Source organism: Ahaetulla prasina, chromosome 3, assembly GCF_028640845.1.
Source record: "Ahaetulla prasina isolate Xishuangbanna chromosome 3, ASM2864084v1, whole genome shotgun sequence".
In the NCBI taxonomy this organism is placed as follows: Eukaryota; Metazoa; Chordata; class Lepidosauria; order Squamata; family Colubridae; genus Ahaetulla; species Ahaetulla prasina.
The window spans coordinates 179,193,243-179,210,238 of NC_080541.1; the positions used below are offsets into that span (position 1 = coordinate 179,193,243).

The following is a 16,996-nucleotide window of genomic DNA, read 5'->3' on the forward strand; positions in this document are numbered from 1 at the left end:
ATCAGGGGTGAAATGCTCCCGGTTTGAACTGGCTCACCCGATCCGGTAGCGATGGTGGCTGGTGGTTCGGAGGACCACCAGCAAAAATCTCTGGCCCTGCTGAGCCGCATCATCAGCAGAGGTTTTTTTTTTTTACTTTTAAAAGCAGTTTTTCTTTGGCCGAAAACATGCCTTTAAAAGTAAAAAAAAAAAAGCCTTTGAGGATCCCCTGGCTCAGCTGAGATCTGCAGAACCCTTTAAAAGTTTTTTTTTTTTTAACAACCTCTTCGGCTGAAGAGGTAGGAAAAAAGTTTTAAAAGGCTCCTCTGGCAATCCCAGCTGAGTTCCTCATCACTAGAACCTTTAAAAACATGTTTTCTACAAGCTCTTCAGCTGAAGAGCTTGTTAAAACAATTATTTTAAGAGGTTCTGGGCTGCTATGAGGGAACTTCAGCTGAGATTGTCAGAGCAGCTTTTAAAATCTTTTTTTCCTCTGGATCCCAGATGAGTTTCCTGATCCTCACAGGCTTTTAAAATCATTTTTTAACAGCCCCCACTTACAAGAGCCCCCACCCACGCCCACCCAATGCCCCCTCCTCACTTACCTATAATTACTGCTCCTTTCGGGCTGCCAAAGCCAATGCTTTACTTCAGCTACTGTAATCAGTTGCATCAGCTAGCAACTGATTCTGCCTACGTGAAATCCATCTCCTCTGAGCAACTCAATCTGCCTGCTTTGCTGGCTGAGAAACTCTGGGAGTTGAAGTCCACAAACCTTAAAGTTACTAAGGTTGGAGACCCCTGATCTAAAAAATAAAATAAAATAAAATAATAAAATAAAATATTTGTACAGCTTTCTGAGTTTTGGTGTGTTTCTGTAGTGTTTCACTCTAACTACACAAATACACAAAATCTCACAAAGCTGTATGTGGCATTTTGCGTGTGTGTGTAAAGTATGAGGTTCCTGCTTGTTGCAGGGGCCATTTTGGGTGAAGTTTAGCTGCTTTTCCATTGTATGTGAGTCAGTTGTGTTGTGTTGTGTGTGTGTAAAGTGTGAAAGTTGGTTTTTGGTACCTCTTATTGTACACGCCCACCCAGTCATCTGACACCCCCCCAAGCCACGCCCACCAAACCGGTAGGGAAAATTTTTAGATTTCACCCCTGGTGCAAAAGTAATATAGATTGTTAAAACCCATTTTCTAAATAGGGTAAGTCATCCAAAGATATTTCTGTACTAATAGAACAACTATCCTGGTGAATGCTAATCCACCATTTCAGGTAAGATATTCCCCCCAAATAATTTTGAAAGAGGTTTTTCATCCAAGTATAAAAGAAATTGTGCATTTCAGTTTATTTGCTCTTTTTTATAATAATCAACAGTTACGATCTATTGGGATAATGCAGAGATTGCACGACCACTTCTGGTTTGGTACCACATCAATCAGATTTCACAAAATATGTTTTGAGAAAGACAGGTTATCTCCCACCTCACCCCACTCTATTAGTTATCAAGACTGCAACTTGCTTGTTTTCCAATTGGCCCCATTAACTATGAGGGCTAGTCATCGATAAGTAAGTACTGACAAAGAACGAACAAACAAAAATAACTGGAAGAATTTAAAGTATCATGTGCTTGCTAATATCAAAAATGAAACAAAACTATTTTTACAGCTAAATCAAATACATTAGAATGCCAAAGAACTGTTTGTTTCTCAAACTTTCTGTAGCAAAATGTTTGCAAATAAGCACAATTGAAACCATATTAAAATATGCATTAACTTCCATCTATTTTCATTCAACATTGGAAAAATAGACCCCCACCACACCAGCTCTACCTACCTGTAAAAAATGTCATTAGGTGGAAAGCAGGTGAAGTCAACAGCATGAACTGTCAAGATGCAACAACCTCCCAGCTGTTCATTTCACTTCCTGACTTCATGAAACCAATGGCCATCAAGGCAAAGCAAGAACTGACACTTATCTCTTACTGGCGAAAATTGTAAGTTTTTAGGCATAAACAAAGACACATGGGGAATATGATCCCAGAGGCAGAGAAACAAGAAGGTGTAGAAGCTGGATTACTAACCTGCAAGGAACGTGGGGAAATCAATTTTACCCCACCTCAGATGGGGTAGCAAACTAGTGCTATTTACAACTGAGTAGGGAAGAATACCCTATTTCATGCTAACAGGCTACATGGTAGGTCCATCCTTCTTAATATGACATAGGAAGATTTTGCTTTCTTAGCTCTGGCTCTACCAAACACATTTAATTGCCATCTCAATTGGAGAACTGCCAGAGACGAGAGTGACCTTATGAGTATATCTTTGCAAATGCAGATATAAGAAAATGTTATCATCACACTAATAGTCTTCATCAGATGGCTATGGAAGGCTTTCCTATTGATTTCAGTGCAGCAGCAAAAAGGCATAACATTTGAAATAAAATGCCTTCAATAATTTATTCCTATATTACAGAGTTATACCCACTTTCTCCAGCCCATACTTTTCATGTAGAAAAGTGTGTAGAAAAATCCAGGAAGTATTAATAAGTATCTAATATGAACAAGCACTACTCATAAAATAAGAGGTATTTTACTGTTTTAATGTTTGTTGCTTCTTCATGTAATTGTGTATCACCATGATACTATTCACAATGCTGAGGTAAGCAAAAGAATACTTTAATTGAAAAGTTAGAAATCTCTAAATATTGTTATAACACAATCCTTACATTAGCTTCCTGCATGATTTTGTTTGAAGTGTCCTAAAGATTTGCTAAACTTAATTCTTACTCTTAAATAGATAAACTTTGGTTCCTATTGTTCTATCAGAGACACTCTACAATCTCAATCATAACTGAGTTAACCATACAGGAAAATTTGGGTATAAGTAAATCAGATTAACTGGGAAGCACTTCTGGTTTTGGAGCAGCCTTTTAATGCAACTCTAGTCCTAAATGCATTTATTTGGAATATTAATTTTGTCGGGCCTTATTTCCAAGTAAATCATTTTAGGATTGTAATCCAAAATTATTAGCAGGTTATAAACCATCTAGAAAACCAACATGGCACACAGAGAGCAGTATTTTGCTTGCTCCTGTTTACAAATATAACCAAATCCAACTGAAGCTATGGAGATTTAGTCTATCGGAACAGGAAATACTATCTCCTAGGAAACAGGTGTCATGCAACCAAATAACAAATGTCCTTTATCACCTTCGAGTAGATGCCTTGTCTTCCATCTCATTCCCAATGTTGCTAGCAGGGACTCAGAATCTGCACCATACAAAACATCAATGGAAACAACACACCTACTTCTCTTTGCTAGAATTAGATTGAAGTGGAGCATCCATGGAGGACAGAGCTGTCTGGCTCTACAAGATTAGATTGAGGAAACTGAGAATGAATATATCATGCTATGCCAAATTGAGAAAGCTACACAGGCATCTGCACCTGTGCTGAACATTCATTTGTAAATCTTTCAGATTTCAGAGAATTAGAACAGAAAAAAGGATGTTTAGAAAATATAAAAGCAGTATGTTTTCTATCTCTCAAAATGCCACAAATTTGTTATTAATATTGAATAATATTTATTAATCTCTATAACACTGAGTGTGACTCATCTAAAGTGTGATTCAATCTGAGGCACAAGTTGGGAAAACACCCATGATCAAAATAGTTGCTTTTTCTCTTCTTTCAAGACTGAGATAAGCCCGGAATAGTGCTTACACACTATAGCACTTACACGCCCAACCTTGTCCCAGAAACCGAGGATTCTCTGGCACTACTATATAAACATCTTATTTCCAGCTTCTACTCCTCTTAATCAGACTGTATCCTTATGTACTAGATAGCTTTCTATCCTTTTCTCTTCCCATCTGCACAACTAAGAATTCACTTTTTCCTCTTAGAAGCTAGTAAGAAAATGATGTCACTTTGCCATTCTGGGACAAGGATAGCGGATATAGCTAAAAAAGCTGCCATTTTAATTTTGGAACAGAATAATTGTCCACTTTTAGTGAACAACAGTATTGGCATTTGATATGTTGCCACAACAGGCCCAGAGGTCAAGCTGTGCTAATCTATAGCAATCAATAACCAAAGCAGCCCCAAAGATGTAGGAAAGCCATTGTCAGTTACATGCTGCCACCTGGAGGAAAAAGGAAAAAACTGCTGGTTATAAGTCACAAAACAATTTTATCTCCTCTATGCCTGGTTGACTGTAGATCAGGAACATTATCTTTGGGCACATGTATTAGCTCCGATTTTCCATTTATAAATCATCATTGCAATAACTCCTCCCAGCAGATCGGTCTAGAAAAAACTTCCCTTTCCAGCCACAAGTCATAATTCATTTGGAAATCTTCAGGCAGTTCCACCCGCTGACCCAACACACTTTGCAAACAGTTGTCAACAGGTAGAAAATCAGGATTGTTATGTGCCCGGTCATAGCGTCGAGAGTTGAAACGTTCTATACTGGCCCGTAGAGCACATTCTTCAGCTTGGAAGTCCCATGGACGTGCATCCAGATCTGTGGAGGTCATGAGGCAGACAATCAATGAATGCAATTAACTGAAAACAGCTACACTGCCACATTAGAAATGTTCAGACAGCTCTTGGTGTTGAAATGTTCAACACCAAGAAAACCTGGGTGTTCAGTGAATAATAGTAACACAATTACCTAAAATACATTTTGTCCCTGAACAGCTGAGTTGAGATGCAGCAATGAGTTACAAGCCTGTCAAAGGTGGCTTAGGTGAATGATAGAAGAGGAAAGGTCTACAAATGGAATTATTGCTTGAAATTATTATTATTACTGCAATTATTACTTTCTCCTTTTGGATCTTCAACCGAAAGAGGACCAAGAATAAGCACAATATAAATTAATTTTCAGATACAACGTAACTGAAAAGATTGACATGAGCAAATAGAATAGAATTTCTCTCAAAATAATTTGTAAGAAAAAGACAAGATTTTTCTCAGAGCTGAACTTTTTCATTAAAAACAAGTAGTCCTCGACTTACAAACATAACTGAGTCCCAAATTTCCATTGTTAAGCAAGGGAGTTAAGGGAGCTGCACCTTTTTATGACCTTTTTTTTGCCACAGTTGTTAAGTGAATTACTGCAGTTGTTACGTGAATCATGCAGTTGTTAAGTGAATTTGACTCCCCCCCCATTGACTTTGTAGGAAGCCTGCTGGGAAGGTCACATATGGTGTTCACATGACCCTGGGGACATTACAACTGTCATAAAGGCATGCCAGTTGCCAAATGCCCATATTTTGATCACGTGACTGTGGGAATGCCGCAATGCTGTAAGTGTGCAAACAAATCATAACTCATTTTTTTCAGTGTCACTGTAACTTCGTATGGTCACTAAATGAATGATTGTAAGTTGAAGACTATCTGTATTGTGGAATGATAAATTACAACTTTAATCGTGGTTTTTTTTTTACAGTATGTGTATTGCGCTATGTGGTTCCCTGTAATTAAATACTATTCTATGGGGAAGAGGTATATTTATCTGCCTAAGAAAAACACGTATGAGGCAATACCATTTGCTGATATGCTGCACAGGGAAAGTAGCGCTCTCCCAGAATATGTTCCTTTGAAATAGCACTCTGTCTCCGTTCCTTTCCTAGTTAACCCTAATTGCAATGGTCTATGCTTTTGAATTTGAGACTCCAGCTTTTTGTTTATTTCCATTTAAGAGGCTTCAGTTACTTTCAGCCCTGCACACCAGCCATCAAAGCATCAACTGTGCTTTACAACACAGACCCTAAGTCCTTGACTTACAACCATTTAACAAGAGTTCAAAGTTACAACGATCTCAGAAAAAGTGACTAACGACCTCGTATTTGCACTTATGACTACCGCACCACTCCCACAATGATGTGATCTCGATTTGGTGCGTGGCAATTGCTTTGCATTTATGACTGGTTGCAGCTTCCTGTGGCCACGAGATCATAATTTGCAACCTTTTTTTGCTGAGTTCTGGCAGAAACTCATTAGGAAAGCTGGATTTGCTTAATGATCACACAATTCATTTAATGAGCATGAGATTTCCTTAACCAGTGTGGTGACTTGACTGCTGTAAAAACTGTTGTAAAATTGGGTCGAACTCAATTTATGACCATCATGATTTATGATGGAAATTCCATTCCCAATTGTGGTTATAAGTTGAGAACTACCTGTAGATGTTCTTTCATGACAGTTTCTTGCTCATTACAGCTAAATAATATTGATAGAAGAGTTCCATGCTACCGTAGAGGCTCCCAATATTATTTATTTACCAGACTGCCAACACTGGAGACACTTAAGAAATATTATTACTATGGATAAAATGCATATATTTTCTCATTTATGACATCTCACACGTAGCACGCCATCTTTTTTCAACAGCAATAATAATAGCTGCTGCAAGAAAAATCACACAGACTGACTAGAAACAACGGCATGACAAAGTAGCAATGGTGCACTGGAATATCTGCAAGCAAGAACTGGTGGAACGACTAGACAATAGGCAAAGTAATAGCAAATGGAAATGCCCTGGGACTTTAGAATTCAAACAGACAAGCACCTGCCATATAACAACTCAGATTTAACAACTGTCAATAAAAAAGACAAAAAATTCTGGTTAGTGGACAGGGAAGTGTCTGGAGCAGTGATGGCTAACCTTTTTGCCACTGCGTGCCAGGAAGGAGGGGCGGGGGGGTTGCACGTGTGCGTGCCCACACCCATAATTCTATGTACCCTGACCTCGCGCATGTGACACATGCTCCTAGCATATGATGGCCCAGTAGGCCCGTTTTTCTCTCACACTTGGCTCAAGAGGCTCTCTATGAGTCTAGGGAGGGCGAAAACGGCCCCACCCCAGAGGCCAAAAACGGCCTGTTTTCCAACTTACAACTGGACAGGAAGTGACTTTTTTGCTGCCCCCAGAGGCTAGGAACAGCAAAAAACCATCACTTCCTGTCCAACCGGAAGTTGGGAAACAGGCCATTTCTGGCCTCTGGAGGGCCGGGGTGGGGTGGGGGGGGAAGCCAGGTGAGAGAGAAAAATGGGCCTTTCCCACCATCCCACAGGCCCTCCAGAGGCAAGAAACAGCCTGTTTCCCTACTTCTGGTGGACCAAGAAGGCCCGAAAATTAGCTGGCCAGCCCACGCATGCATGCTGGAGCTGAGCTTGCATGCCCACTGATATAGCTACGTGTGCCACTTATGGCACGGCACGCGGGTCTAGAGAGAGCAAAATTGAAAAGAAAGAACTGGAGAAAATTGCAAAATATCAAAACCTACAAAATACAAGTAAAATAACTGTGGCAAAAGAAAGCAAAGATAGTACCAATATTAAAAGGCTCCTTGGATGCAATCCCAAAACATATATAGCACCACTTATAACACCATAGGAATTGATAAAAATTACTTGAAATAACTTACATCCTGCGACAATATCTTCAATACCATCAAACGATAACATTTATCTATTCCAGATTCTTGGGAAAGAGTCAACAGGTAGATAAAAATGCCAAATCCAAACATCTGGCTCATTTGGCAACCAACCATAACATGACCTACATGGGCTTTTAAATTTTGCTCTTCACAATTAATGGCAAAATTGATTTTCATTGATTAATAGCACCTTTCCCAAGGCTGTAATGATCTATACATAAAGTTATTGACAAAGCTATATTTTTTTCTTAGCAAAGGATTGTTTCAATTCAGAAAACAATCTATCATTACAGCTCATTTAGAAGAGAAGTCTATTCATTAAGGGACATGGACTGCTACCAACAAATCAGCATTCCTGAAAGGTTTACAGTGAGGCTGGGAGGATAGAGGCAATGAGAGGAGACAGACGCAAGATATATACCATTGCCATAAGCCCAGTCATCATTGAGCCGATGTCGCACTTTTTGGTAGATTGCAGACATAGTTTTCATGTTGCTTTTCCTCCACTGACGTCCCAGGTACTTTGTTTGCACTTTGAGAAGTTTCAATACATAGAGTTGCATCATAGCTTGCTTTACTTTCAGGGCTCTTTTTAGAATGGGAGCAGACTTGAAAACTACCAGCATCTGGAAAGGTAAAGTAGCAGATCAGTTGTCTAAGTTACTGTGTTGCCTCTGTCACAATTTATATGTCCAGGATCAAGATTATGGCAAAAGTTCAACAGTGTCTAGAGTAGGGCATCATACATAGAAAATCTATATAGTGCTAAACAAACATATGGAAATATTCCAGCTTACCATGGTCCTAGAGTGTTTCCACTTTGTTAACTTATTCAATATCCTAAGAAGATTAATGCAAGAAAATAAGTTCCGCCAGCAAAACTGATTATTGTCTCCAGCTTCCTGTATGGGAAAGCAAAAGTAAGTATTACCAAAACAAAAGACTTAATAGAGCCAGCAATGGTAATGGTATTTCTGTCCGATTTTTGTATGTGCCTCCCAAAGTAAAACTATAGGTAGCTTTGCTTACCAAACTTTCTGCAGTCAGCTCTGGTAGTTCATGTACCACACAATACGGATAATCCAAAACAGAAATGCTGAAACGTAAGAATGCCTGAGTGAATTGCTAGTGATGTAAGATGAAGAAAGTTATCAAGGACTGTGTGATCCAATGGTTGCAGAATCAGATTAACTGGTGTGCAACAAAGCAAAGTAAAGTATCAATTTTACAGTTAAATAAAATTGTAAATGTTCTACTGATAGATTAATCAGTATTGATTTGCCCAGCCCATTATCTATTTTATTAAATATTACTAAACCTTTTATTCCTACAAAATATATTGAACTGGCTTTGTATTTAGTAATATCTGCTAGAATACCCTATGACACTTATTGGAAAGTGGAAATAATTTCTTCTGTAGAAGATTGGCAAATTAGGTAAAGTATGAATTGTTCATAACTTCCAGCCAGTTTTGAAGAGTATTTGTGGAGATTAGTAATGTTAATTTCCATTTATCTCTCAGTCACAGCTTGTTTTTTTTGTTCAAACAACAGCCATTTCTTTACCAGGCCTTTCTCAATGGCATATTTATTATTTATTTATTAAATCTATTTGGCACCCATCTCATCATAGAAGACTGTATTCTATATTCCTGCTTGAAAGCAAAAACCTTGGAGATGACTTGCTATTTTTTAAATATATATTTAGTACCATGCACATACTATTTTTACATATGCAATGCTCATCATTCCCACCTACCTATTCTTTGCTGTGATGTATGACATAATGTTCTGATTGAAGAATTTCAATATAAGCGGAATGCAGTTGGCAAACACTAGATGTTGAGCCATGTATTCAAACTGGTGAAGAAAAACAGAACCGAGTATGTTAGGGAAGCAAATTCTTCCATCCCCTCATCCCATTTCCAGTGAAATTGGCTCACACCAGTGCATACTTACTTGATATACATGATTCAGTTTAAAATGCTTGAGCAGCAGCAGCAGAACAGCAGAAATAGCTTTTACAATAATCTCTTTATGCCTATTCACATCAACGCCCAGCTTCATACTCTGTAACACAGTTGTTCTGGAAACCAGACCAGCAGTATTAACCTTTTTGATTGCTATGTTAAATGTAATAGTAGATATATCATAGGCAGACTTTAATTTAAATTTTGGTTCAGCTGTTATTTGTTTTTAGGTGTTGCAAAGCCTTTTTTTTTTTTTTGACAAGAGCTTAAATGAAAATCCAGTCTATGATTCTACCAGGCAAATGCATTCAACAATAAAAATCTGCTATACATTCCACTACTTTTCAAACATAGTAAGACAACACCAGAACTCCCATTCAAGGAAGGAACGCTTGGTGTCTCTATTTTTAGTTTCAGATATGCTTTTTTTTAACTCAGCATTTAGTTGTAGTTTTATTTATTTCAACCTCCCTCCTTTGAATCTTTTTAAAATTGGGGGGAGGGTTGGATGGTAATATTACTGCTTGTTTTATTTCAATACATCTGATTAATTTAGTGTGCCATTTTGATCTTACATATAAAGTTATGGAAAAAATTCTAAATCAATAAAACTGTAAATCAGAAATAATCACATCACTATCTGTTTAGGATCTTCTATCTTCATCCATTACATGCACTGCTTGCTCCTGGTTTACAAATAAAACTTACGGCATCTCCTCAGGCAAAACATCGGCCAGGATATTGATGGAATCAGTCTTGGCTTTGGAAGTGGGTGCTGCAGCGAGCAGAATCTTCAGCAAGGCAATCTACAAATCATAATTAAATGTTGTAGTGAAGACTTTCTGAAGCATGCACAGGTAAGAGGGGACTTCCTAAATACCAACGATGGCAGGATATTAACAAAGTTTCAGAATACACACACACACACACACACACACACACACACACACAGAGAGAGAGAGAGAGTTTCCCTTAAAATAAGACATCCCCTGATCCAATTGGGCTTTCGAGCGCATGCAGTAAACTAAAAAAACCCTGAAAATAAGCCCTCCCCAAAAATATTTAAATGCATGCACAGCCGGTCCCTGCCATTTCCTCTGGTTTCCTCCACGTGCCCCAAACTAATAAGACCTCCCTGAAAATAAGGCCAAGTGCTTATTTCGGGGTTCAAAAAAAATATAAGACAGGATCTTATTTTGGGGAAAACACAGTGTGTGTGTCTGTGTGTCTATCTATCTATCTATCTCACAAAGATGTTTAATCAAGACAAGAACCTGTACAATGGAATGCTAAAGGAAGCAGTTAATTTCTGCCACAAGAAAATGATGGGGAGACAGTGCAACATAATTAAGAATTAGAGACAGAAGCTTCTTAAGAGAGAATATGCATACAGAGACTGCAACTCACCATGTACTGAGGCAGGCTAGGAAGAAGACCCTGGTATAAGATTTCAGCTGGAACTTGCTCAACCTCCTCTTCCCCCTATTAAGACAAGCAGATGATTGCAACATGTTTTTTACCCACAACTCAAAGTTAGCTGGCATATTTTGAATATTTTATTCTATATCAGAACAAAGCCAAAGCAACCTTTGACCCCAAAAATGTTTTCCAAAGAGAGACAACAATTTCAGAGCATCTTGACATACAAACAACTGCATGCACAATGGAACATCTATTTTTCTTCATGGGAGATAATGAGCTCTGCGGAAACTCTTAATTGAGGAAGGGGGAGAAATGCTTTTTAATCGTTTCTCTTTTGTTATTTTTCGACTATCATGCATGAATGCAAGGAGGAGGAATAAATGATAAAACATATTAAAAAAATAAAGGGACTAGGTCACACACAGCATCTGCAGATAAAAGAGTTAATGACAAGTTCAGTTCTACAAGAGAAATATGTTTTCTTCCCATCACTCTCTTTTTTTCCCATGCACTTTTTCCACTTACCCCTGACAAGGGAGAACGCAGATACTCCTCTTCCATTTGAACTTGAATTTCTGCAATAGATGTATACTTGTGCTATAAAGGAACAAAACACAGGAAATTTACTTCATAAGCCTGAACTGATTGGACTGTCAAACACTGTCTGAGAAAGTAGCGGCAGCAGCAGATGGGATAAAACTGAAAATGAGCGTCTCTGTGAGAGGTTCTCTAAACCTCAAAATGGAAAAGCATGGGAACTCACCAATTTTAGAGTTTTGATACTCTCATGAATTGGTCTTGGCAAGCCCACTACGGTATTGGTGTCACTAGAGAAAAAAAGGAAATTGAAAAGGTCAGCTGATAAAAATGTAAAAAAAATAAATTGGTTATTTTGTTAAACCTGCAAACGGGAGTGTTACAAACAACGGCTTTTACAGAAAGACATGAATTCAGCCCAGTATATTATGTAAGAAAAGTATAAAATTTGGATAAATTTTGTAACCAAAATAAAATAGATTATAAAGATATTATATATACCGTATTTTTTGGAGTATAAGACACACTCCCCCGCCCCTAAAAGTAGGTGAAAATTTCAGTGCGTCTTATACAGCGAAAGGCCATGGCAAACGGATAGTGGCAACTGGGTGGCGCCAAACAGGCCGTGCCGAACGGGCTGCACTGCTGGCAAATGGGCTGCGCCAAATGTGTGGCGGCAAATGGGCCATGCTGAATGGGCCATTGTAGCGGCAAATGGGCCGCGGCAAATGGGCCACAGCGGTGCCGAATGGGCCACTGTGGCAGCAGTGAATGGGTGCTGGCGAATGGGCTGTGGCGGCAGTGAACAGGCGGTGGTAGTGAATGGGCAGCGGTGAGCGGGTGGCGGCAAACGGGCAGTGGTGAACGGGCCAGATGAATACCGGATGGATGCTGGGAGGCAGAGGGAGATTTTTTTTTCTTGTTTTCCTCCCCCAAAAAGGTAGGTGCGTCTTATAGTCTGGAGTGTTTTATACTATGAAAAATACAATACAGTACATATACTATACTATAAAATACTATAATATACTATATACTATACTATAATATACTATATACTATACTATACTATATGTACTATAAAAATACAGTACATATATGTATACATATTTTAGTCTTTGTTTTCTGAGGTTTTTGCGGGTGTTTATATGTAGGTCTTTGGTTATTCGGGTTTTCTCCCGCGTAAAATTGGAAGTGTCTTGGCGACGTTTCGACGAAATCCCATTCGTCATCATCAGGCTAGGTGCTTCCTATTTCTAGGAGAAAATTTTAGTCTTTCTTAAGAGTTTTGAGAGTCAGTTTGATGTAGTCATTAAAAGCACCAGCCTAGAAATCAGGAGACTGCGAGATCTCATCCCACTTTAGGCACAAGGCTAGCTGGATGACTGTGGGCCAATCACACTATACCAGCCCTAGGAAGAAGGCAACAGCAAACTATTTCCAAAAAAAGTTGCTAAAAAAATTAAATGGACTTGTCCATGGAGTCATTAGGAGTCAAGACTGCCTCAAAGGCATCCTGCCCCTCACCTCCCCCCAAAAGTTACAGGTAGTCCTCAGATTAGAATAGCAATTAGGCCATCATTAATTAACGTGGCCGTAAAATATGATGCCACAAACCATGTTGTTTAGTGATGGCAGTTCTGACAGTTTCCTTGCCATTATTAAGTAGGACCTCACATGACTGCAAATTCCAATTTCCTGCTGCTTTTCCCATTGACTTTGCTTGTGCGAAGTTGGCAGGGAACATCAGAAATTGCAATCATGTGACCATGGCTCACTGCCTCTGGGCCTCTGGTGGCTCAGCAGACTAAGTCTGTCTTAACATAGCTGCTTGCAATTACTGCAAGTTCAAGTCCCACCAGGCCCAAGGTTGACTCAGCCTTCCATCCTTTATAAGGTGGGTAAAATGAGGACCCAGATTGTTGGGGGCAATTAAGTTGACTTTGTATATAATATACAAATGGATGAAGACTATTGCTTAACACATTGTAAGCCGCCCTGAGTCTTCGGAGAAGGGCGGGATATAAATTCAAAATAAATAAATAAAAAAAAAACCAAAAAAACCTGCAACACCATAATTGCAAACCAGGTGCTTGGATTGTGGTCAAACAACTGGAGAAGCTGTGACAGCCAGAATTCTGAGGACCTTTATAAGTGACCCTTGTTTAGTGCTGCTGCAAGACTGAATGGTTACTGAAGAAGTGGTTGTACTATAACCTGAGGACATCCTATACACACAAAGTAACTTTTAAAAAGGTTTTCTAAAAAAGGGCAGTGCTATATTTATACTTTTGAAATGACTTTATGAATTTATTTGAAAGAGGGAATGGCGAATTCAGTGCTGAGCATATTGTACAATAATAGAGCAGAAATATATATACATGTTACAATAATGGCACCAGCAAGAATGATTAAGACAATAAAACTTCATAGTCTGGTATCATAACATATATAAACATTTGAACACACATATACACACAATTCGAATTACCAACAATTAAGTTTAGTTTAATGGCCAACATGCAAATTAAGCTGCTTTAACTCACCTCCCCAAGGTATAGCCAATGAATTTGCTTCGACTAGATTCCAGAAACATCTCAATATCTTTTTCCCTACAGAAAAGAAACCAAATCAACATTCAATCAAACTGAGCAGAAATCTACTGTAGGGATTAGCCAGTGCTGGCTTTAAACGTATTTCCAACTCTATATCTAAGAGCAATTGTACAATACACACTTCTTACTCTAATTAGCCATCCCTTGAATTCATTGAAAGCAGCAAACATTGCATATATCACAATGGCTCTTTTTGCTTTAGTACTTTCAACTACTAAAAGTACTTTAAACAACTTTTGGGGCTGTTGGTTTTCTTGACTGAAGATGGTGATTGAGAGATCCTTTCATAATCCCAAAACACAGTGCACTCAAAAAGTATTCAGATCCCCTTCGCTTTTGTCAGTTTTGTTATTCCGCAGCCTAATTCTACAGTTGTTGTTTCATTAATCCACACGCAGTATCCCATAATGACAAAGTGAAAACAGAATTTTAGATATGTCTGTAAATTTATTAAATTTATTAAAAAGAAAAACCTGAAATATCAGATTTCATAATCACATAACAAAATTGAAAAAAGTGAAGGGGATCTGAGCACTTTTTGAATGCATTGTATATATAATTGTTGGTATGTTTTGTTCACTGTGTAGCCATGCATCTAGTTTATGCAAACCAAGTCTCCCTGGAAGTACAATAGGAAATGGATAAAGTATTGCCCAATTTAAGCATTCCCCAAATCACCACCCTATAAAGATTGTCATTGTAAACACACAGCTTATTCTCATCATCTGAAGCTCAAGAAGCTGATCTTTAAATTTAAAAGGGTTTTCTTCCTTTCAACAATCCTGGCTAAGGACTGACCTGACTTTGGGTGCCCAAGGCAAACCTTTTGGACATGTCAGTCGGTCAGTTGGAGGGTGCTGCACAGGAGGAGGCATCACTTCATCTCTTTCAAGAGGAAATGTCTCCCCCTCAAGACTATTGTCTTCATCGTTCTCCTCCTCATCTTCTCGGGAATCATCAGCTTTGTAAGGATCTCGCTCATTGAATGCATCTAGATTATCCTGTTTAATAAGAGCCTGAAGGAACATTCAATGAGAGGCTAGTTAGCTCACATTCTGCATCACAACACTATTTATGTCTAGTGCTAAGCTCTGGTTATTTTTTTTAAAATATAATTTTTCTTAATAATTATAACAGTAAAAACTAATATAAACTAAATTAGAGAAAGATAAGAGAATGGAAAGAATAAAAAGTGCAGGGAAAAAGGAAAAATGAAGAAATACATAAAGAAGTGACTTCCGGTCTTCATCACAAATGTAAATTTAATAACTCTTCACTTCCTATAAACAGATTTTTCTTCATCCCGTATCAAATCTCTTATCTATAAGCAAATCTATAAAACATCAAATTTTCAATCCCAGTATCAGCAAAGTCCATAAAAGATTGCCAAGACATTGAAAAAAGTCTTATTTTAACCTTGATCAAATAAATCAACTTTATATTTCTTCCTTTTACTTCTAACAGTCTTAATTTTTTATTCAATCAATCTGTCGCAGGACTTGGATTCTTTTCAAGTGTTCTTTATCCTATCTGTTTCTTCAAGGTGTTAACAAATCCAGTTAATTTTGCATATCCAGGAAAGTGTCCTTTTCCAAATTGTTCTCTTGGTCTGTCATTTGTAATTCATTCTGTACTTTCTATAGCTTGATGGATAAAATTTGTTCTACATCTGTCATTCCTTCATTATCTTTTGTAATGTAACCTGACATTATTACTGACAGTATTGATATTATAGCTAATAATCCTGGCTCCATTCTTCAAAAATGTCCTTTCTGATGTTATAATGTTTTGTATCATTTTGTAAGTCCCAGTATTAACTGACATAAGGCTTGTATATTTTTTCGTTTGCTTAAATTTTTAATACTCTCTAATGCCCAATCTAAAATCATCATGGTTTTTTTAATGACAGGCAATTGCCAAGATAACCAAATAAGTCAGAAGTTGTTTATTGCTGTAAAAATATTGGAATATTGTAAAAATCAATATTCCAAATTTATAGACTCCCAGTCCATTTATAACTTTTTAGATAAAAAAACCTTTAGTTTTTTGCTATTTATTTCAAATTCTTTCAGTTCTTATAATTAATTTTTCTTGATGATAAACTAACATGATGAAGACTTCGAACCTGTATCTCTGAAGATCTCTAACAGCTTTAATAAAGTTAATAGGCAATTTCTAAAAGTGATTAGAAAATGAGATTTCAGTGTTATTTAAAAGGTTTTGCTACAGTTGTGAGAAAGATGACTGATCCTATCATCTTTAGGCCCTTGAACCTGTGGAAAATCACAGTCCTGTGGTCACCTAATGAGAAGCAGCCATTTGGAGCATATGTGGACAATCTCCCATCATCTCCTTATCCAGAGAGAGTTCTTTGGTCTTTTCTATCACTGTTGGTTCTGCAAAAGGTTGCCATACAGTTCACCATACCTCCCCCAGAAGTTACTCAGTCCTATAGTTCTAAAATTAACCTTGTGCTCCCGCCGACCCCGTTTCTGCTGCTGCTCAATCAGATCTGAAGCCGATGCTGGAGGTGATGCAGCTCTCATATTGCGGATCACTTTTATGCTATCCTCAGGAAGTGGGGGAAGACCAAGCATCTCTCGTTTCTCTGCTTTCATATCTTGAAGCTCCTCAAATCCGCCAAGGGTGCACTAAAAGGATTGCAAACATATTGAACTTGTGGGTCCTTGTGATTTATTCCTCAGATGCTGTCAGCTAGTGAACTATTAAGATCATTGTATTTTTTGTGTCATTCTAAAATACTTTTATGATGTGTAGTCTTGCTTAGTTATGTATTATAACAATTCACTTAAAATTAATTTAGTGATCCTTAGTTTTTTAATTTTTTAAGGCAATATTAGAAATAATTATGTGTACTTAAATACAAAGGCACAGTCCACAGTCCAGTACTGGGCCACAGCTGTAGCTAATACTCAATCTGCTTCACAATCCCTTTTCCAATTAATTTTTAAAGACTCTTGTATGGAAAGAACCTCTGACCCAAGGATTTAGATTACAGTGTATTCTT

General features: G+C 37.9%; 1 protein-coding gene across 3 annotated transcripts in view; it reads right to left on the reverse strand.

The window, feature by feature from the left end:
* Nucleotides 1–554: 554 nt before the first annotated feature.
* STRIP1 (striatin interacting protein 1) overlaps nt 555–16,996 on the reverse strand; it is a 30,670-nt gene continuing 14,228 nt past the window's right edge. For 2 of the 3 annotated variants that reach the window (XM_058176230.1, XM_058176232.1), the window contains 13 exons: nt 16,437–16,619; nt 14,767–14,984; nt 13,900–13,965; nt 11,583–11,646; nt 11,345–11,416; nt 10,805–10,879; nt 10,106–10,203; nt 9,387–9,513; nt 9,187–9,287; nt 8,458–8,524; nt 8,226–8,330; nt 7,850–8,054; nt 556–4,508 (listed from right to left, as the gene is read on the reverse strand). In XM_058176230.1, the coding sequence (XP_058032213.1) occupies nt 4,261–4,508; nt 7,850–8,054; nt 8,226–8,330; nt 8,458–8,524; nt 9,187–9,287; nt 9,387–9,513; nt 10,106–10,203; nt 10,805–10,879; nt 11,345–11,416; nt 11,583–11,646; nt 13,900–13,965; nt 14,767–14,984; nt 16,437–16,619 (1,629 nt within the window). In that variant the 3' untranslated portion in view covers nt 556–4,260. Of the gene's footprint in view, nt 4,509–7,849; nt 8,055–8,225; nt 8,331–8,457; nt 8,525–9,186; nt 9,288–9,386; nt 9,514–10,105; nt 10,204–10,804; nt 10,880–11,344; nt 11,417–11,582; nt 11,647–13,899; nt 13,966–14,766; nt 14,985–16,436; nt 16,620–16,996 lie in introns of all 3 variants that reach the window. The other variant, XM_058176231.1, reaches the window with a different exon arrangement.